Source organism: Grampus griseus, assembly GCF_964374135.1.
Source record: "Grampus griseus genome assembly, chromosome: 16".
NCBI lineage: Eukaryota > Metazoa > Chordata > Mammalia > Artiodactyla > Delphinidae > Grampus > Grampus griseus.
In genome coordinates, this window is record NC_139010.1 from 32829645 (window position 1) to 32851113 (window position 21469).

The 21469-nt window shown below is 46.0% G+C and overlaps 1 protein-coding gene and 1 long non-coding RNA gene across 3 annotated transcripts in view; one reads left to right on the forward strand and one right to left on the reverse strand.

Moving 5' to 3' along the window:
* Positions 1-3258: 3258 nt before the first annotated feature.
* On the reverse strand, positions 3259-16445 carry PLAC9 (placenta associated 9). Its single transcript, XM_082673602.1, has 4 exons — positions 16302-16445; positions 6069-6166; positions 4745-4883; positions 3259-4265 (listed from the first exon to the last, which is right to left on the reverse strand). The coding sequence occupies exons 1-4, from the start codon at positions 16363-16365 to the stop codon at positions 4219-4221; spliced, it is 348 nt and encodes a 115-aa protein (XP_082529728.1). The 5' UTR covers positions 16366-16445; the 3' UTR covers positions 3259-4218.
* Positions 15509-21469, forward strand: part of LOC309834624 — a 111168-nt gene continuing 105207 nt past the window's right edge. The window contains exons 1-2 of one of the 2 annotated variants that reach the window (XR_014297875.1): positions 15509-15611; positions 20632-20847. This is a non-coding gene — a long non-coding RNA (uncharacterized lncRNA). Of the gene's footprint in view, positions 15612-16640; positions 16833-20631; positions 20848-21469 lie in introns of those variants that run through there. The other variant, XR_014297876.1, reaches the window with a different exon arrangement.

Below are 21469 nucleotides of genomic sequence, written 5' to 3' on the forward strand. Positions count from 1 at the left end.
ACAGTAAAAGAAAGGAGAAGGAATCAAGTGGTACACTTGAAACCATCTAACATAAAATGTGGCAATAATGGAGGAATTAAGGAGCCCCAAAATTATGACATAGAAAACAAATAACAAAATGGTACAAGTCTTTATTTATTAGTAATTACTTTAAATATAAATGGAGTAAATGCTCCAATTAAGAGGCAGAGATTGGCAAAGGACATTATATCCTAATAAAATGGTTAACCCATCAAAATATAATAATTATAAACATATATGCATCTAACAATAGATCCCCAGAAAGTTTGAAACAGACTGACAATTGAAGGGAGAAATAGTCCCAACAATAATAGTTGGAGACTTCAACACTTCACTTTCCCTATTGGATAGAATAATTAGACAAAAGATAAACAAGGAAACAGAAAACTTGAACAGCACTATAAATCAACTAGACCTAACAGACATATATAGAACTGTCCACCCAACAAGAGAATATGCATTCTTCTTAAGTGCACATGGAAAATTCTCCAGATCACAAAAGAATCTAAATAAATTTTAGAAGATTCAAACCACACGGAGTATCTTCTATGACCACAATGGAATGAAATTTAAAAGAAATATCAGGAGGAAATCTGGAAATTTTACAAGTAGGTGAAAACTAAACATACTTTAAAAGAACAGTGAGTTAAAGAAATGAGAAATTAAGAAATACTTTGAGATTAATTAAAATGAAAGCCCAAAACTTATGGGATGCAGTGAAAGCAGTGCTCAGAGGGAAATCTATAGCTGTAAATGCCTACATTAAAAAAGAAAAAAAAAATCTCAAATCAGTAGCCTAACCTCCCACTTTAAGGAATTAGAAAAAGAAGAGCAAACTAAACCCAAAGCAACCAGAAAGAAGGAAATAATAAAGATTAGAGTGCAGATAAGCAAAATAGAGACTAGAAAAACAATAGAATCAATGAAACAAAAGCTTCTTCAAAAAGATCAACAAAATTAACAAACCTTTAGACTGACAGAAAAAGGAGAGAGGAGACTCAATTACTAAAATCAGAAATGAAAGTGAGGACATTACTAACAGCTTCATAGAAGTAAAAGGATTATAAGAAAATACTGTTAACTGTATGCCAACATATTAGATAACCTAGATGAAATGGGGAAATTCCTAGAAACACACAAAGTCTGAAATTTGACTCAAGAAGAAATAGAAAGTCTGAATAGACCTATAAGAAGAGATCAGTAATCAAAAACTCCCAATGAGGAAAAATCCAGAACCAGGAGCCTTCACTGGTGAATTCTATCAAACATTTAAAGAAAAAGTTAACATCAATCCTTCTCAAACTCTTTCCCCCCAAATAGAGGGGGAAACACTTCCTAACTCATTCTGTGAGACCAGTATTACCCTGATACCAAAGCCACAAGAAATGTGCAAAAAACCTCAGTGAAATACTATCAGACTGAATCTAGCAGTATATTATAAGGATTATCCAGCATGAACAAGTGGGATTTATCAAAGGAATACAAGGAGCATTCAATATGTAAAAAATAAATCAATGTAATACATATTGACAGAATGAAGGGGGATAAAAACTACATGATGATCTCAATTGATGCAGAAAAAGCATTTGCAAAAACCCAACATCTTTTCACATATAATAATAACAAACCTAAGAAACTAAAAACAGAAGGAAAATCTATCAACCTGAAATAAAGGGCATCTACAAAAAGCATACCCAATGGTGAAAAAATAAAAGCTTTTCCTTGAGATCAAGAACAAGACAAAGATGTCTGCTATTGCCACTACTACTCAACATTGTATTGAAAGTTATAGCCAGGGTAATTAGGCAAGAAAAAGAAATAAGAGGCATCCAGATTGGAAAGTAAGAAGTAAAACTCTATCCACAGATTACATAATCTTATATATAGAAAATCCTAAAATATCCACAGAAAACCCATTAGAGCTAGTAAACGAATTCAGCAAAGTTGCAGGATAGGATACGCGATCAACCGAAAAAGTCGTTTATATATCCATGCACTAGCAATGAACAATCTGAAAGTAAAATTAAGAAAACAATTCCATTTACAGTCATTGCAAAAGGAATAAAATAAGGATAAATTTAACCAAGGTGGTGTAAGACTTTACCCTGAAAACTACAAAAAATACAAAACATCCTGTGCTCATGGATTGGAAGATTTAGTATTGTGGAAATGGCAATACTCTAAAAACTGATCTACAGATTCAATCTAATCCATATCAGAATTCCAACTGCCTTTGGCTGATGTGGACAGGCTGATCCTAAAACTCATACGGAATTGCAAGGAACTGTTCCTCAAATAGCCAAAACAGTCTTGGAAAAGAACAAAAAAGTTAGGGAACTCATACTTAATTTTAAAACTTAGCACAAAGCTATAGTAATTCAAACAGTGTGATACTGGCATAAAGACAGACATACAGAACCATGGGATAGAATTGAGAAGTAAACCTAAACGTTATGCTCAATTGATTTTTGACAGGGTGCCAGGACGGTTCAGTGGGGAAAGAATATTCTCTTCAACTAAGTGCAAGTAATGAAGCTGAATCCCCACCTCACACCACATACAAACATTAACCTAAAAGAGATTTTAAAAACTAAATATAAGAGCTAAAGCTATAAAAATCTTAGAAGACAGGATTAAATGATTCATAACCTTGGATGTGGTAGTGGATTCTTAGATATGACACCAAAACAAGAAGGAACAAAACAAAGATAAATTGGATTTCATCAAAACTGTTGTTTCAAAGGACACTATAAAGAAAATAAAAAGACAACCCAGAATATGAGAGAAAACATTTGTAAATCATATATCTGATAAAAACCTAGTATCCACAATACATAAAGAACTCTTACAACTCAACAGCAAAAAGACAACCTAGTTTTTAAAATGGGCAAAGGATTTGAATAGACCTTCCTCCAAAAAAGACATACAAGTGGCCGACACACACATGAAAAGATGCTCAGCATCACTAGGCATTAGGTAAATGCAACTTAAAACCACGAGATAACCACTTCACACCTAGTGTGATGCCTATAATCAATAAGATGTGTAGGGGAGGATAAGGAAAAATGGAAAACCTTATATATACATTGCTGGTAGGAATGTAAACTGGTACAGTTGCTATGCAAAAACAGTTTGGTTGTTCTTCAGAAACTTAACATAGAGTTACTATTTGACTCAGCAATTTCATCCTTAATTATAGACCCAAGAGAAATGAAAACATATATCCACACAAACGTATACATGAATGTTCATAGCATTATTCATAATAGCCAAAAGGTGCACACAACCCAAATATCCACTGATTTGATGAATGGATGAATAAAATGTGATATATCCATAAAATGGAATATTATTATTCAGCCATAAACAGGAACGAGGTACTGATACATGCTACAACATGGACGAACCTTGAAAACATTATGCTAAGCGAAAAACAGTTAAACACAAAAGGCTTTGTGTCTGACACAATCATACACAAAAATGTATGATTCCATTTATATGAAATGTCCAGCATAGGCAAGTCCACAGAGAAAGAAATATTAGTGGTTTCCAAGGGAGGATGGGAGGGGGAATGGGAAGTGACTGCTTAATGGTACAGGGTTTCTTTTGGGGGTGATGAAAATTTCTGGCATTAGAAGGTGATGATGAGAATTAGAAGGTGGTGATGACTACACATTATGAACCCACTGAATTTGTACTGTTTTAAATGGTTAAAATTTTGAATTTTATCTCAACAGAAACATTTTTTAAAACTTTAATGTGCACACAGATTCCCTGGGGATCTCATTAAAATGTAGATTCTGATTCAGGAGGTCTGGGCAGGGCCCCGAATTCTGCATTTTTGATAAGCTCCCAGGTGACACCCCTGTTGTTCACCTACAGCCACATTTTGAGTAACAAGTTTACTCAAAGGGCCCTTCCACTGTGCCGCCTTAATGATTCTGCATCTCAGGTGCCTCACCTCTTGAACTAACTCCTGCCCTGTCCACCCCTATAAATAAGGAGGGCGGAAGTACAGGTCTGAGCCTGCAGGGGGTGTGAGCCTCAGCGCATGGGAGCAGATGGAGAAGGGGCTGTGGCTGCGGGGGTCACTGTCAGCAGACACAGAGGGGAGCAAAGGAGTAGCTTTTATTTTGCACAAAGCTGAGGACGGCAGCCCAGAGCTCACGGCTCTGTTCTCAGAGGAGAGCTGTTGTATCACTGCCAGCTGTTGGGTGGCTCCTGCTCTGGTGCTGAGAGGCGATCTGAAAGAAAGGGGGCGGCCTCGGAGTGAGCAAACAGGGTGCTGAAGGCTGCCTGCCCTCCCCTCCCAGTCCCCTGGGGACTCCTGTGCCAGGACGCAGGGCTCGAGGGAGCAGGTGGCAGTCCCTCCACTGCCAATGAGAGGGATGCCAGGCTTTCCTGATAGGGTTTGGTGGCGGCAGAGGAGTAGAAGGGAGATGGGTAGGAGCTGTGACGTGTGTAAATGGCCAGGGAAGGAGGCAGCCGCTCTGAGTCAGGGTGGTGCTGAGAGTGGAACTCTTCCAGGTGCCCTTACCCGATGCTGGGCTGCAGCAACCCCGGGCGTGGGGGCAGAGAACACTTGGGGTGAGCCCGGAGGATGCCTCCCACTTCTGTCCCAAGGAGGAGCTGGAGCCTCCCTGGCTTGTCCAGGCTACACCATGGGGATGGAGCAGCCATCCCCACCCTGCTGCCCAGCCCTGGAGGCTGTCATCTCTGCTACCTGAGCTGCTCACTGGCTCCTCTGCGAGGTCGGGGATCAGGCTGAAGGGGCCCGGGGTCAGATTCCAAGCCAGCTCCTCCAGCTGAGCCAGCAAGCCTTTCACTTCTGCCTCCAGGTGCTCCACTGTCTTCTCCACCGTCTAAAGCAAGGAGAGAAGTTGGGGAAGGAGTAGAGGACAAGAGTGGTGACAAGTCCCACTTAATCAGCCACATCCTAAGGAGCACCTGGAAGTCCAGTAGGGTGTGGTGGGGGAGAGAACTGGGTGCCAGGGGACCTGGGTCCTCTTGATTGAGGCCCTGCCCTTGCCTGCCTCTCAGCTCCCCAGATAACAAATTCCTAGGAGCTCACTCTCTAAGGCTGCTCGCTCCTGCCTCTGGCACTCAGGGGGTTTACCCAGTCATTGGTTTGGGGCTTGGAGGGACTCTGGGATTCTTTTTTCCATTTCAGGGTGTCACCACTGGGAGCTCACATTCCTTTTGTTACCCCGCCCCCTGGTGGCAATTCTGCCAAATGACAGTATTGGGATTTTGAAATTTTCTTTATTCAGGGTTCTTAACTTTTTTCACAAATGAGCCCCATTAGCAGTCTGGTGAAACCTACAGACTGCCATCAGAAAAATGCTTTCATTGAGAAAAATAAAACATACAGGATTTCCAAGGGTATAAACTGCAGTAAAATACTATTAAACTATAAAAATTAAATTTTGATATAAACATTTATCTATTTATTAACTTATTTAACACCAGGTCTAACAACTACTGAAATTTTTTTTTTCTTTTTTTTTCTTTTTTTTTTTTACTACTGAAATTTTGACATACTGATAGTAAACAATATATTGAGATATTCACAATGACTATAATAGGATGAAATTATCTGTGATTTCTATTGCTGACAAAGTCACAGTGCTGTTAATACTCCTGCAGTTTGTTGTCTGTATTTATAGTGAATGAGAATGCTAAATCTCAGCTAAAGGTTTGTGAAAATGAAGTGCAATTTTTTTTTCCCCACACAAGTTTATGGACCCCAGGTTACAAACCGTGGCTGTGTAACAAAACACCGCAATTGAATTTCCACCTTCTCATTTGGTGATTATGGGGAGATCTCTGGCTGGTGGGAAGCAAGGTCCCGGGGAGGCAGGGTCTGTTGGGGGCTGGACAGCCTAACAGCCCAGGTAGGGCAAGGAGATGTTTAACATAGTGGCCAGGGAACAGGATTGGCCCAGATTTCCCCAACTTTCCAAAGCAAGATTGGCCTGAACCCTCCAAAGCCACCAGCCTGGCAGGTGGTCCTGAAGCTGCATGCCCTCTCAGGTCACCCTCATTACCTCCTCTATGACGTCTAACCGGCCATGGACAGCCATGTGTCTGTCACACCCTGCAGTCCGAGCTGGGTCTCCTCGGGAGGGGATGAAGGGTTCAGCAGCTGTAGGAAAACAAGTCTTGTCACTGTGGGGCCCTCGGTTTCCCTGTAACATTAGAGACTCCTGCAAACATGGGGCTCAAGGGAGGTGGGTCCTAAAAACAGTCCAAAGAGAAGCAGAGGAAGGCTCAGTGTGGATCAGGGTGTGAGTGTAGGGTTGCCTCACTCACTTGGCCATGGTCTCCTACAGACCCAAGTAGGCTTCCTTAAGGAGGTGCTGCCTGAACTGGGTAAGAAAAGGAAGGGAGGAAAGGTTTCAGCCAGAAGGAACGGCATGTGCAAAGATAGGAATGAAATAGCATGGCTCAGTGCACAAACCCTCAGGAAGCCTGAAGTGGCTGGAAAGTACAGGGTGGGTGGGAGTTGAGACTGGAGAGGTGGATCGTGGAAACAAGGCCGGGCCCTAATAAACCAATCACAATGCTTGTTTTGGGGTTTATTTAAACAGGAGAGTCATGCAGTCATATGTGAATTTTTAAAATACAGAGAATGGATTGGAGAGATTCGTTTTTGAAGGCAGGAAGTTACTGCAGTAATCAGCGTAAGAAGTGATGAAAGGAGGCAGTAACCATAGGAAGAGAGGAAGAAAATGCATGGAGATATTGTAGTAATAGTAATTGACATTGGTGACCAGTTAGTAACATCTGACACAAGTGAGTGCTAAACAAATGTGTTAACTCAGTCAACCTCTACAACCAATTATTAGCCCCAATTTACACATAAGGAAATTGATGCACAGAAAGGTGAAATGATACGTCTAACGTCACACAGCTAGTAAGCGGAATATCTGAGGTTCAGTTTGTTCAACATCATTTTCCTCCCCAACGTTGGCTCCTCCTTCGTTCCTTACACCACCAACCTTCACACTAGAAGTTTAGAGCCCGGGCTTTGAGCTCAAGTTGCAGTATTGGTGGCTCTGAGATAACCTGCAGGGCGTCTGACTTGGCCGAGTCCTTGGAGAACATGGACACACAGAAAGGAGGATGCTGCCCCAGAAGCAAGGAGAAGCCAAGAGCTTTCAAAAGGATGAAGCAGTCAGCATGGCCTAAAGCAGCATGGAGGTCTAGCAAGATAAGGACTCGGAGCAACAGAAAAGTGGATGCTGAATGCCATCCCAGCGCTTTTAGTGGAGAGGTGCCGACAGAGCAAAGTCTAGTCGCAGTGGGATGAGAAGGGAAGGAAAAGTCAGGAGGAGGAAACTAAGATCCTGGAAAACATTTCCATGAAGCCTGGCTATGAAGGAAGGGAGATCAGATCACAAGGTGATCTAAAGCAGTGTTTATTGTTGTTGTTTCCAGGTTTTTAAGCATTGAAGAAACGCAACCATGCTTATAGCCTGAGGACAGGAGGAAGCCAGGAGAACTGAAAGAATGCATTTCCCGAAGAGATGTGAGGCCACGGAATCCAGAAATGGTGGTGGGGCTAGGGGTCACATGTGGAAGGAAGAGAGAGGAAACGCAGCAAAAATGGGTAAAAAAGTTCTACTTAAAGGGCCAAGAAGTTGAGGGAGTCCCACCTGATGGCCTCTGTTCACTCGGTAAAGTAAGAGGGGAACCACCTGCTGAAAATTCATGTAGGGTTAGGAAAGGAAAGCGAGTTGTGAAGTATTATCAGGAATTCTGTGAGTGGGTTGTTGGACACAGACACTAAAATGGGAGCCGTGGTGAAAGTATTTCCACCATGGAAACTGACAAATGCTTTTTTTTGTTTTCCGAAAGCCAGTGTATCAGCCCGCCCCTGGGTAAGAAGCTTGAATAAAGAGGGGGCTCCAAAAGGGGATGAGGAGAATGAGGAAGGCGGTTAGGAGGATGGTGCAGAACAACCTGACATCACAAGGAAGCCCTCCCGCAGCAGCTCAGCAGGTGGGTGTCAGCAGCAGAGACAGATGGCTGATGAGCTGAAACCTGGGAGTCTGTGGCATGAGTGCGGTGAAGAACAGAGTGCAGAGGAACTGAGGATTCGACCAGCAAGGGCTTAAGGGGACAAGCTCGGGCATCTAGCTTGAATAACGAAGGAGAAGGCAATAAGAGGGCCAATAATTGGGAGAAATGGAGGGGCTGAGGGCACTGCAGATCTCAGTGAGATGATGGGAGTAACAGAAGGAACAAGTGATAAGGGATATTGCAGTTTTAGCTTTTAGAGGTAGAGCAGCTTCACAGTGACAATACCAAGGCTGTGGGCATCTGAAGCAGAGCAGGGGTAAGAGTTTTTGGACTTGATCTTTGTAGATGCAAAACTCTTGTAAGACCTCGATGTTGGCTGGGTTGCCCGAGGGGACATATAAAGTTTCCCAGGAGGTTGGCAGGTCTTGAGGGAAGGATAGTGAGCTATTTTGCTGGTGATGAATGTATAACTCTGAAGGCTGAGTGACTTGTCTAAGATCACACAGTCAGCGAACGACTGGACCCCAGGCACCCTGGCCTTCCCCTGGCCCCACCTCAGCCAGCTGGCCTTCTGGAGCTCTGTCAGAGTCCCCATGCCCTGCGAGTCCCTGGTCTCAACTCTCTCTGGATCTCAGCTCTTCCACTCAGGGGCGAGAACCAAGCGCAGGGGCAAAACTTCCTTCTACTCTGAGCATCTTTTGTGGAGAACAGTTTGGGTTTTTACATTCTCCCTTTCATTATGTCGATCCACTGGACATATGTCCATCCACTGAACTTAGAAAAACCTGTTCAAAAAACAATGGTGGATTTCCCTGATGGCACAGTGGTTAAGAATCCACTTGCCAATGGAGGGGACGTGGGTTCGAGGCCTGGTCTGGGAAGATCCCACATGCCACGGAGCAACTAAGCCCATGCACCACAACTACTGAGCCTGCGCTCTAGAGCCCGCGAGCCACAACTGCTGAGCCCACGTGCCACAACTACTGAAGCCCGCACGCCTAGAGCCTGTACTCCACAACAAGAGAAGCCACCACAATGAGAAGCCCATGCACCACAAGGAAGAGTAGCCCCTGCTCGCCGCAACAACAGAAAGCCCGCACGCACCAACGAAGACCCAACGCAGCCAAAAATAAATAACTTTAAAAAAAACAATGGTCTTGGGACTTCTCTGGTGGGCCAGTGGTAAAGAACCCACCTTCCAATGCAGGGGATGCCGGTTCGATCCCTGGTCGGGGAACTAAGATCCCACGTGCCGGGGGGCAACTAAGCCTGCACGCCACAACTACCGAGCTCGTGTGCCTCAACTAGAGAGCCTGCGTGCCGCAAAACTACAGAGCCCACGCACCACAACTACAGAGCCTGTGCACCGCAACGAAGATCCTGCATGCCGCAGCTAAGACCTGATGCAGCCAAAAGAAAAAAAGAAAGAAAATAAATATTTTAAAAAACAACAACAATGGTCTTCTTGTTGACTTTAGGGAGGGAGGGGATGTTATAACTTTGGTTATTTTTTTTAAGGGAGCCTTTTAGAGATCTATACTGAGCATATTTATAGGTAAAATGCTATGATGTCTTGGCTTTACTTCAAAATAACCCAGGCCTGGGAGTGGGAGGAGGCATGGGTGGGAGTACTGAGCAAACAAGATTGGCCAAGATTGGTAACTGTTGAAACTGGGTGATGTGGACATGGGGTTAATTCTGCTATTCTCTCTACTTTTGTATGTATGGTTTGAAATTTTCCATAATAAAAGCCAGTTCTCTGATGGGGTTGTTAGCAAAAAGCAGAAGCCACGGGCTTCGTGCATTGATACAAAATGTTCAGGATGGGTGTCGGGGGGTGGGTGGTCTGCGAGACCCCACCTGGAGGGCTGCGCTCCATTCTGGGCTATTCATCGTGAGAAGGCTTTCGACAGGCAGAGGCAGGGCTAAAGGCGGCCACCGTGAAGGGACTCCAGATTTTGACTCCTTTGTGCCAGCTGAAAAAACTGGGGTGCTCAGCTAGAGAGAAAAGATTTCGAGGGGGCAGGCAGAGTTGTTTTCACCCAAATAGAGGGCTGTCAGGGAAGAGGGGGTCTGTCTCGGTCTAGGTCCGGGCCCACACACACCCTCTGCAAGCTCCACCCAGGGGCCTCAGGCCAAGACGTTCCCCTGAGTCCCACCTGCCCCCTCCCAGACCCTAAAGTACTCTTCCCCCTCCTCCCAGCTTAGGCCAAGAGGAAGCAACATGACCCTGCCGGCCAAGTGGGGCTCTGCCAGCTCTGGAAGTCACGAACAACATGAATCTGCTCCCTCCCTCAGCCTAAAACATCCTGTTCTCTACGTGTCAGCGATGAGGGCTCACTTGGCTCCCAAACCCCTCCAGGGAAGAGGTTGGGCTGAGGTTGCTCTCCAAATCACACAGCACTAATGCATCACATCTGGACGCAGCTGCGCCCTGGGCTGCACTGCACAACCGTCCGTGAGCTCATCCAGGCCTCCGGAGGGGCTCTGCGGAGAGAGAGCTGGGGCAGAGCCAGGCCACCCTGCGCTGCGGCTCCCTCCCCCACGTGGGTGCTCATGGCATTGACATTGACCTCAGCGCATTATGGCAGAAAACACACTGCAGACCTCCGTTCCCAGCCATGAATTGGTGGGAACTTTCTTCTCCCCGAGCCTCTGCTGCCTCCTCTGCAACACGGGTTTGGGGATGGGGGCGGAGGCACTGCCAGACGCAGCTCATCCAAGGTTTGCCTCTGTCTTTCAGGCCTCAGAAATTAGCTACAAAGACCGAACCAGGATGAGTCAAGGACAAGTTGCTTCTTGGCCCAGAAGCTCCCGCAAGGCAAGAACTGGGCAAGGGCTCCCTTTGCTTCACGCTTCCTCACCAGTAGAAAGGGGCTCACGATAACGCCAGTTTCACGGGGCTTTGGGGAAGCTTAGACCAGAGGAAGAGTGGGGGAAGCTGAAGGATTATCACGACTGGCCATGCGCCGCCAAGGCTGTGTTTCCCGGTGCTCCCTTCCCTCCTTCGCTCCCGCCCTCCCTGACCTGGCCAGTTGGGAAATGGACCTTCTTGGATGCAGGGTTGTTTTCTCTGGCCTGGCTTCCGCTCAGGGCCTATGCGCACCCTGGATGGCGGGCGTGGGTGGAACATGGTGAGAGCAGGCTGCCAGTGGAGACGGGAGGCCCAGTGCAGGCACCAGTTAAAGGGACACGGCCACTGGGCCTCCCCCCCACCCCTCCCACTGACAGGCATAGGAGACCTTTTGTTTCTGGATCCGAACACTAAGAAGGCGCACACAACTCAAAGGATTTCTGACCCTGAAAGGTGCTGCTTTGACCAGCCACACTTGGCACTTGGGGGTTAATTCTATTTGACCACAGTCAATATAATAGTCTAATAAATTTGACCACATTTGATATTTGTATTAAAATTTGTGCTTCATTCCAAACCATCAGTATTTTTTTGTTTTTTGTTTTTTTTTAAATCAGAAGAACACTATTTTCAAACAACTATATGAAGAACTCTAGTCTATGGATGTGCTCTGGCTGAAACAGGAGAGGGACCCTTGAGGCCCCTAAGAGGGAGCTCAGATGCTAAGGAACATTTTTGTTTTGTTTTGGGAGTGATACGTTCTGTCTCCCTTGTTCTCTGGTCATTTTCCAGATGTGGATTTGAGCCTTGCCGATCACTCTGAGAGCTTACCAATGTCAGTCCAATACAGTCGGCGTCTGGGTAAGTGAGGATACAAGCTGAGCTGCTGCAACGAAGAGTCCCCCTCAATCACACGTGTGTTTATTTCTTTCTCACATATCAGTTCAGAGGTGGACTGGCTGATGGTCAGGGCTGGCAGGCAGCTCCGCTCTCCAAGGCCATCCAGGAAACCAGATTCCTTCTACCTTGGAATATGGTGATTTATAATCCACTGGGTTATAAAGTACTAGAACATTCCTAAACCCCCACCATGCTGAGGTCTAGGAAGCCATCCAGGATAAACCTCTCTCCACACACTGTCTGGGACTCACAAGTCTGGGAGTCAGAGGCACGGTCCCACCTCCACTGAACTGTGTTCTTTGCCTCTGACTCAGCTTCGTCTGTGAGGGATCTGCCCTGCTCTGTCTACTTGGTGGGACTGCTGTGCTGATCCAAGGGGATCCTGCATTTGAAGTTGCCTTGGAACTGCCAGATGATGTGCAAATGCCATGTAGGTCATTCACCAGGTGGACTGGAGACCAAGCAGGTCAGTGAAAGCCCCTGCAGCCCCGCCTCTCCCCCTGGAGCCAGTGCCTTTCACTAGATCACTCTGACCAGGTCTCCTCAAGACGGGGAGGCACCTGCTCTAGGACTATACCTGTGCAGGAGTCCAAGGGATGCTTGGAAGGGGCTTCTCCGACAAGCAAGCAGAGGGCTCAGGGCTGACCGGGCTCTCTGGGCTCTGTTACAAGCCAATCCCACTTGCTGGATCCTTAGTTTCTTCACCTTTAGAATGGGCACAACCACACTCTATATTTGAAGCTACTGTCAATTTGTGATCAGTTATTCTGGGCCAAGCTTTTTGTTGAGTGCTTACATGCATTAACTCATTTAATTCTATCTGTGAGCTCAGTACTCTTACTTATCAGTTTTTTATAGATGAGAAAACCAAAGAGGTTGAGTAACATGCCCAGGACTACACTGCTAGTAGGTAGTGGGGACAGGATTTGAATCCTACCTGCAAGACACTGTCTATACTATGTTCTGGCAGTTCTGTGATGAGTTAAGGGCCTCCTATCTTGGGGGGTCTCAGCTTCCTCCTTCATAAAATGAGGGGCTGGACAGGAATGGGGCAAAGGGGACCTATACACATGACATCTTTGCACCTGTCTTGAGGCCCAACAAGAGCCCAACTGTGTACGTTGAATCAGATTGTCTTTGAGAGGTTCCCTCCCCACAACATCCATTTTTGTAAGAAGAAATGCAGTGATCCTCACCACAGCCCTTCAGCGTCTTCCTCTTCCACCCAAAGCAAAAAGCAGAAGCCCAATGGAAGACAGATGTCCACAGAGACCTGGCATGGTGGTGGACAGTGAGAGCTTCCCCCCGTGGGCCCCAAGGCATGGGTGAGAATGGCTAATAGGACTAGGCTCTAGGACTTGATATCCCTCCAATAGCAAAATAGGAAAGGAGATTAACTGAAGCCTTAACTTAAAAAAAAAAAATTCTCTACAAGTAGCATAAGACAGTCTGCTTCACTCAACACATAAAGAACTTTTATAGATTGATATGAAAAAATCCCACTACCACGATGGAAAAGTCTAAGACAGTTCACAAGAATTAGCAGAAATGACCAATACGCCTTTGAAGAAAAATCCAACCTTGGTAGTAATCAAAGAAATGAAAATTAAAGCAATAAACCATCTTCAAGTATTCTTGCAAAAAAAATATCTAATTGGAATTAGCTGAAGCTTCTAGATCTAACTACCAGTTTATAGACAATATAGGGGAGAGAACAATTTAAATGACACCTGGGGGATGCAATCAGCTAAAATTTAAGTGGGAAAAACTTTATAAGACTAACAACCCAGTTTCTTCAAATAAATTTTAAGAAAAAAGAGGGAAAAAAGAACTTACTAAAGAAACTTAAAACTCACTAAAAGAAACTTAACAGATATATCAACCAAAAGCAATGTGTGTACCTTATTTGGATCAAACAAACCAAATATAAAAACATCACACAATCAGGGACAGTTGAACGCTGATTGGATATTTGATGACATTACGGAATTATTGTCCATTTTTAGGGAGTGATAATGGTATTGTTATTAAAAGATTATTTATCTTTTAGAAATACATAAGGCAATACTTACAGATAAAAATATATAATGCCTGGAATTTCCTTTAAAATAATCTGAGAGAGGGGAGAGAAGGTGGGGATGATAGATGAATCCAGATCTGTCAGGAATCCATTCTTGTTGAAACAGAGTGATGGGCACATGGTGGTTCACTATACTATTATTTTTATTATTATTATTCTTTTTCAAATTATTTTCCCATTTAGGTTGTTAAATAATATTGAGCACCGTTCCCTGTACTGTACAATAGGTCCTTGTTGGGTATCCATTTTAAATACAGCAGTACGTACATGTCACTCCCAAACTCCCTAAGTATCCCTCCCCCACCTCCCAACCATAAGTTCGTCGTTCTCTAAGTCTGTGAGTCTGTTTCTGTTTTGTAAAGTTCATTTTTATCATTTTTTTTTAGATTCCGCATATAAGCAATATCATATTTGTCTTTCTCTGACTTACTTCACTCAGTATGACAATCTCTAGGTCTCTATTCTGTGTTTATATCCAACAGATTTGATAATCAACAGTTAAGAAAAACCATGGTATATTGTCTGAAGTCTGAAAGGTTATACACAAAAATGTGTGAACTCAGTGTGAAATTACATTAATATGTTTATACTCTCCTCTTTTTTTTTTTCTTAATCTGGAGCAATGAGGATGATCAGGAGGAAAATGATGTTTAAAAATGGCTTTAAGCTAAAATGTATATACCAGTCATAGCTAAAGGGGCCACAAAAAGTCTGCCACTGTGGGCGGCCAGCTCCTCCCTCTGGGGGAGCACAGACTCGGCTTTGTCCCCTCAGCTCCTGGAGGTGGGGACTCCAGGCAAGATGGGGCGGGGCGGGGAGGCAGAGAAAAAGGACAGCACCTGGGCCTGGCTCTGTGCTGCATGGTCCCAGCCACTCCTCACACAGCCTGTGAGGAAAGGGTTGTTGGTCCTCCTTAGCCAACCATAGTGGAGAACTGGGCCTCAGAGAGCTCAGCGGAGCTGTCCGAGGGGACGAGGGAAGGAGACAATGTGTGTTGACAGATGTTCCGTGCTGGGTACTTCCCTTTCATCCAGCTCTGCTGGTGGGTACCATTCTCCTCACATTACAGAAGAGGAAATAGCTTCAGAGAGGTGACATGACTCACCCAAGTTCACTCAGCCAGGGGCTGCCCAGGATCAAGACTGGCCTCAACCCTTTCCCTGGATGCCCACTCCCACAGTTCCCTGTGCCTGAAAGGGGCTGGGCCAGGGGTCAGGGGAGCTTCCATCTTAACACAGGGCAGGGTGACTCACAGCCACCGGCTCCAGGTTGATGGGGGAGCAGCCTTAAGTGTGGACAAGGGCCTGGCTGAAGGGGTAGGGTCCCTGGATGCCTGGAGAGACTGAGCCTTCCCCTCGCCCGTTCAACTGGGATGGGCATCAGCTGCCTCTGGTTGAGGCCAGCAAGAGACCTTGGGTAAATGGGAATGTGGTTGTAAAGTGCTGTATAAAGTGCAGTCTTGGGGTGGTGGAAGGAACGCCTGTGCATACAGTCAGTCCCTCTGCAGCCACCTTGTCCGAGCCTCACCGGTGAAGGGGCAGCACTAAGACTGCTGTCAGGGAAGGCTAGAAGGGACAGGGCACGGCAAGGAGCCCAGCCAGTGGAGGGCCTCTTCCTCCCGCAGCCTCCTCCCACCCACCCAAGGCAGCTCAGGCCCTCAGGGAAGCTCTCCAAAAGGCTGACAACTGGCCTCCTCCACAGGCTGCAGAAGCCCCTCAGACTACCTGGCAGGTAAAGCCGTGGCCTCCAGGGGCCTCCTGCCTGGGCCCTGACCGGCTGTGCTGGGCCAGGCCTGGGCGCCTCTGCAGGCCCTCTGGGCAGGGCTGGTCTGGAGGGTGGGGAGCTGGGGCTGCCCCACCCTGCAGACTTGACCTTCCAGCTTGTGATCCTGGTCTCCTCCTCTCTTTCCTGTCGACCTGGGGCAATGGGTTTCTCCACTCCCTCTTTCCTTTTTTGTCTCTCTCAAAGCGGCCTCTCTTCCTCAGTATCCTCTCACCCTTTCTCTCTCCCCCACCCCCTTTCTCTTGCCATTTTAGTTCCTCTATTTCCTTCCTTCTTGTTCCGTTTGCCTCTCAAACTCCTTTTTCTCTCTATCCTCCTCATTCATAGTTCAGACCCATCTGTCTACCTCCAAAGTTTCTTTCTGTCCCAGCCTCTCCCTTGCTCTCTGTATTCTTCCCTCTCTCCTTTGTAATTCTCTCTGTTCCTCTGCCTTTATCTCTCTGCCTTTTTTTGTCTCCATCTTTCTCTGCAATTTCTCTCACCATCTATCTATCTCTCTCCCTCCCTGCATCTCCCTCTCTCCATCCCTCTCCATCTGGCTTCGTTCCCATCTCCCTCCCTCTTCCCTCCCTCTCTCCTGCTCCTTCCTCGCGGTCCGCGGCCTCCCCGACCCTCGCCCTGCGTCCGGGCCCCACTCACCGGTGAAGGCACCCGAGGCGCGGAGCAGGGCAAGCCCGGCCAGTGCGCAGAGCAGGGGCCGCATGCTGCCGGCTGGCGGAGCGCAGCGCCGTGTCTGCCCGCTGCCGCCCTCCCCGCCCTCCCCGGGATCGCGCCGGCCCGCCCGGGAGGAAATGCTCGCAGTCCCCGCCAAGATTCCTGGGCGGCTCCGGGCTTTCTGGCTCGAGCGAGCCCGCCCCCTCCAGAGACCCCGCGGGCGGAGGGGCGACGCGCCAGGCTGGGCGCCTCCCCTGGAAGGGGCCGCGCTCTGAGCCCCCGCGCCTCCCCCGGGCCCGAGCGCAGAAGAGTGGGCAATGCAGCCAGGGGTCCAGTGCTCCGTTATGAGCCCATTTCACAGACGGGCGGACTGCAGTTTGGAGAGAAGTGCCACCCACACCTGTGGCACGGGATCTGAATTCCTGACTGCACGGGGTGTGGAAGCTTTTCTCTGCCCACCAGGAACGAGTAAGCAACTCTCATGACATCGGAGAGAGTGTTCAGCACATACTTAAGGTCTGTACAAGTTAGTGTTAGGTAAACTTTGGAGGGGGGAGAAAACGAAATAATTCTCATATTCACATGTCTGCACTTGAGGAGTTCGTGGTCTCGTGACCACCCCAGTATGAATGAACAATAACTAAGCTTTGTTTGATTTATTCTACATACACCATCTCTCTGATCTTCACTGCACCCCCATCAGGAGTGCATCATTACGTCCATTCTGCAGACCAAGAAATTGAGGCTCAGAGATGTTAAGAGCCTTGCCAATAGTCACACACTTGGTGTAATGTGGAGTCAGGATTTGAATCCAGTTCTGTTCTTGGTAGATAATAATATATTGATACAACGTATTAGTGAGAGCCGGGTTCTTTCTCCATTCTAAGCAAACCCAGAGTAAGAGCTGGGTGGGGTTTTCAGTTAACTTCAAATCATCACCACCTCCCTCCAGCTTAAAAAACAGTAGTTGAACCTTCACCTATGGGACACACCCACTCAACAAGTGAAAAAAAGAGTTAAGATTTGGGAAAGCAAAAGCCACAGCCCTAACCTCTGCACTGCAGAGCCTTGAGTGCACGTCCTGGCTGCCAGTGGAGCCCCTTCATCGCCAAGCCCAGGAGTATGTTTTTATCCATCAAGGGGCCCCTTTAGGGTTAACTGGAGCCCTTGCAGATCAAGGCTGCACCTCTGCCTTCTCTATTACAGACTGTGGCTGTGCAATTGTACAAATATAGCCACCACACTAAGCAATAATCCTTCCTTCTCACTTCTTCCTCCAGATAATAGCCTCAGGAACAGAAATTCAGGTTTTGAGTCAGCAGATCTTGGACAGAGACTTGGATCTAAATTTTTAAAAAGCTCTCTTGGGAATTGGGATGCCCACATGAACTGGCTCAAAAGAAGGATTTATTTCAGAAATGCCAAGAAGGTTTCACACTTGGTAATAGGACTTTCTTGGTAGTTTACCTCGGTGGGAAGTTGTCAAAGAACAGTCAAACCCACAGGTTTGAAGCTCAGAATAAGTGGGCTGCCTAATATTTTGAATTTGCAATAAAAACAACATATATACAATATTTTCTTATTGTGGTAGAGGCGCAAAGTAATAAAGCATGCAGGGTGAAACCCCTCCCTGTCACAAACGCCCCCTACCGGGCGATTCTGTTACAGACCAGGCTTCTTGGCCTTCTTAATCAACAGAAATTGATAAGAAACAGGACAAGAAATTCAGGCAAGGCTTTACTGGGACTGGTGCTGCAGCACAAGGGAGTGAAAACAAGTAACAGTTTCCCTTGCTTACTCCCTGGGGGGGAGGGGAGGCTGAGCTGGTTCCTTATGTGGGGTGAGGGTAGGAGTGGGTCCAGGGGTCTTGCTGGAGGGGTGGTCAGGTGGTCTGCCCACCCCCTTGGTAGTGCTGCGTGCAGGGCGCATGCACAGTACCCTGCTTTTGCTCCCGGTTCCTCAGAAGTGGCCGTTGGGTTTTGGTCCTTTTGTATCTTGTTGTTCCTAATTTGCCCCAACTGCCCACGCACGTAGTTATTTTTAGTCCTGTATAGTTTCTTTGTATTATGTTGCTGGAGGAGACATTCGTCCAGGTGCAAGCACTGCAGCAAAGGGTCCCAGGTCCCAGGTCCCAGCCTGTCTCAATTCCAGTCAAGTTCCCTCAGCTTGGTGGACTCTTCCAGTTCCTTGTCTGTGCATTCCCTATCGATCTAATATAAATTCAGACACAAATATATAAACATAGGATTGAATAATATATTTTGGGGATTTGCTTTCACCTTCGTGTTCATCTCAGTCATAACACCAAATCTTAAAGATCATTCTATGTTAGTACACCTAAATCCGAGACAGGCAAAATATCTCATGATTGAAGGCGCTATTATTTGTCCAGATGATCTCCTGTTGATGGACATGGAGTTTGTTTCCTTGTGTTTTTTTCCAGTATAAAGCATGCTTCAGTGAACATCCTTTTGCATATATCTTTATGTATATATTACATAATTCTGTATTTCTGAAAGGCCTTATTCCTGGAAGAGGAATCAGTGATTCAGAGGGCCTTTTCCATTTTGCTAGATATGCCAAAGGCTCTTACTAAGCCCAAAGGAGGGGCGGGGCACTGAGAGCAAGGCTCCAAGGTGCACCCAGTCACATTGTAGTTTATGTTGCAGTTGTGCTGTAGGGGGTACCATTTACATAAAATACATCTGGAGTGGGAAGAGCTGAAGTAGATCTGGCAGCCCTGTACTTTCTCCAACACTGAATATTTATCTTTTGATATTTTGACAGTTTGATGATGAAAAAAAATGTTACCTTTTTGCTTCTATTTACATGCTATTTATTGAGTGAAGACGAGCTTTATTTGCCTAGTCAAATACTTTTTTCTATTTTTCCCTCTTTTCTTTACATATTCTGATTATTAATCCAGTAATGCCTGATAGATATGTTGGCAATGTTTTCTTCCATTCTTCTATTGTCTTTAACTTTCTTTGTGATATCTTTCATCATACAGAAGTTTTAGATATTTATTTAGGTAGCCAAATTTCTCAATATTTTCTTTTATGGCTTCTAGATTTTACAACTTGCTTATGATTCCTCACATCAGGGATATAATCAAATTATATTCAAATATAATCAAATTATATTTGATTCCTCAAATATAAAAGTATTTTCCAACATTTTCTTCAAATAGCCTGAAGTTTTTTTAAAGGTGTAACCTCTAATACTTCTAGAATTTTTATGTGGTTCCAAGGAATGATTCAAGCTTAAATTATTTTCCCACATGGACATCTAAATAGCCTGCTCTCTATTGCACAGTCCATCCTTTAGCCACTAATTTGAACATAAAACAAGTTGTTGGTTTAGCTATTCATTCCCAAGTGGAGGTCCAAAAAAATCTCTCGCCATCATGTCTGTTATAAGGTCAGAGAAACAAAACTAAAATAAGCTTATCATTTCAATAAATACTGAAACTATTATTTTATGAAATTAAATAGCCATCCCAGACTTAAAAACAACAACAAACTCTAAGAGGTAGAAATAAAGAAAATATAAGCACATTTTCTTCATAAGATAACTACTTTTACCTTACACAACTGGTTTGCACATACCTGCAGGAGAAAGGAGAGTGGCATCCTTTAGGAAGCCAGGAATGAGGTAAAGACACCATCCATCACCACTATTAATTATCTGTGGTCTGAAAGATGCAATAAAGTACTAGTGAAAAGAAGAGTTATCGTAAAGGAGACAAAATACTGATATTAGTAGAAGATTCAATTGCTTTCTCAAAAAACCCAGTAGAGCTAAAAGAACTACTTGAATTACTCAATAAATGGGCTGGATTTAAGATAAGTGGCGATCAACTTATTTCCTGATACCAACAGAAGCCAGCCCAAACATATGAAGGAAAACTTCTGGGCAGGATGATAAGGACCCAGTTTGCTAATGTCCTCCTTCCAATGTTCTCTAGAAATGACCAATGAAGTTAAAATTGGGGAAATTAGGGAAATATGCCAACCATATGCTGGGCCTCAAAGCAAGACGGTGGCCAGCTGGGACTGATGACAATTAAGTATCATTATTTATTATTACTCTGATATTTGCTAAACTTCTTTGAAACAGGTTGTGCTCAGGCTGTCCATATGTTATTTCATTTAATCCTTGCCCCAAGAAACCTAAAAAGAAGGTGTCTTTATCTCCTTTTCAGATAAGATATGTTTGATTAGGTCAGAGGGCTGCAGATCCCAGGTTGGAAGGCAGGTGGATCTGATTCTAAAACTCACTCTCTCTTTTTTTTTTTTTTTTTTGCGGTACACAGGCCTCTCCCTGTTGTGGCCTCTCCCGTTGCAGAGCACAGGCTCCGGATGCGCAGGCTCAGCGGCCATGGCTCACGGGCCCAGCCACTCTGCGGCATGCGGGATCTTCCCGGACCGGGACACGAACCCGTGTCCCCTGCAACGGCAGGTGGACTCTCAACCACTGCGCCACCAGGGAAGCCCTAAAACTCACTCCCTTAAGCATTATCAGGCCCCAGGTGAGTAACTAGGTAGTGAGGAAATCTGGAGGGAGGTGGAGGTGGAGGTGGAAGAGGACAAATCGGGTATTTGGGGGCTCAGAGCGGCAAGTCCTTAAGCAGTTAGGGGGAGACGACTCCTAACTGCCTGCATAGCTGAAGTGCCGTAATGTGCAAGCTTTCCTTTCCTCTAACGCTTCTGTCACCCTGGCAGGTGGCACCAATATCCACGGTGAACACACACAGTTTGAGGCTTCGGGAAGTTAGGTGGTGGCCTAAGGTCACATAGAAATGTGGGGATTTGCTCCCAGGGTGCCAGTGCCCCCATAGGCAACGCTGCAGGATGTGCGCGGCCTCCCAGCCTGGCCGTGTTGTGGGGAAAATGGGGGCAGAGGGCATCTGGCCGGGTTTGTTCTCCTAGTCTGCACCCAAAGGCAAGGGGCCAAGGCAAACAGGAAGTAGGGGCTGGCCATCCCTCTGGGGCTGGAGGCGGGAGAGAGGGACCACCCACTGAAAGGGCCTCAGTGGCTGGGAGGGTTGGAGCCATACAAAGCCTCCTTGTCTTCTTGTCTTCGTTCAGATAAGACCAATTCCAGGCAGCCTTCAGCCCCACGTGGGCCAGGCCACCCCCTTTCAGCACAGA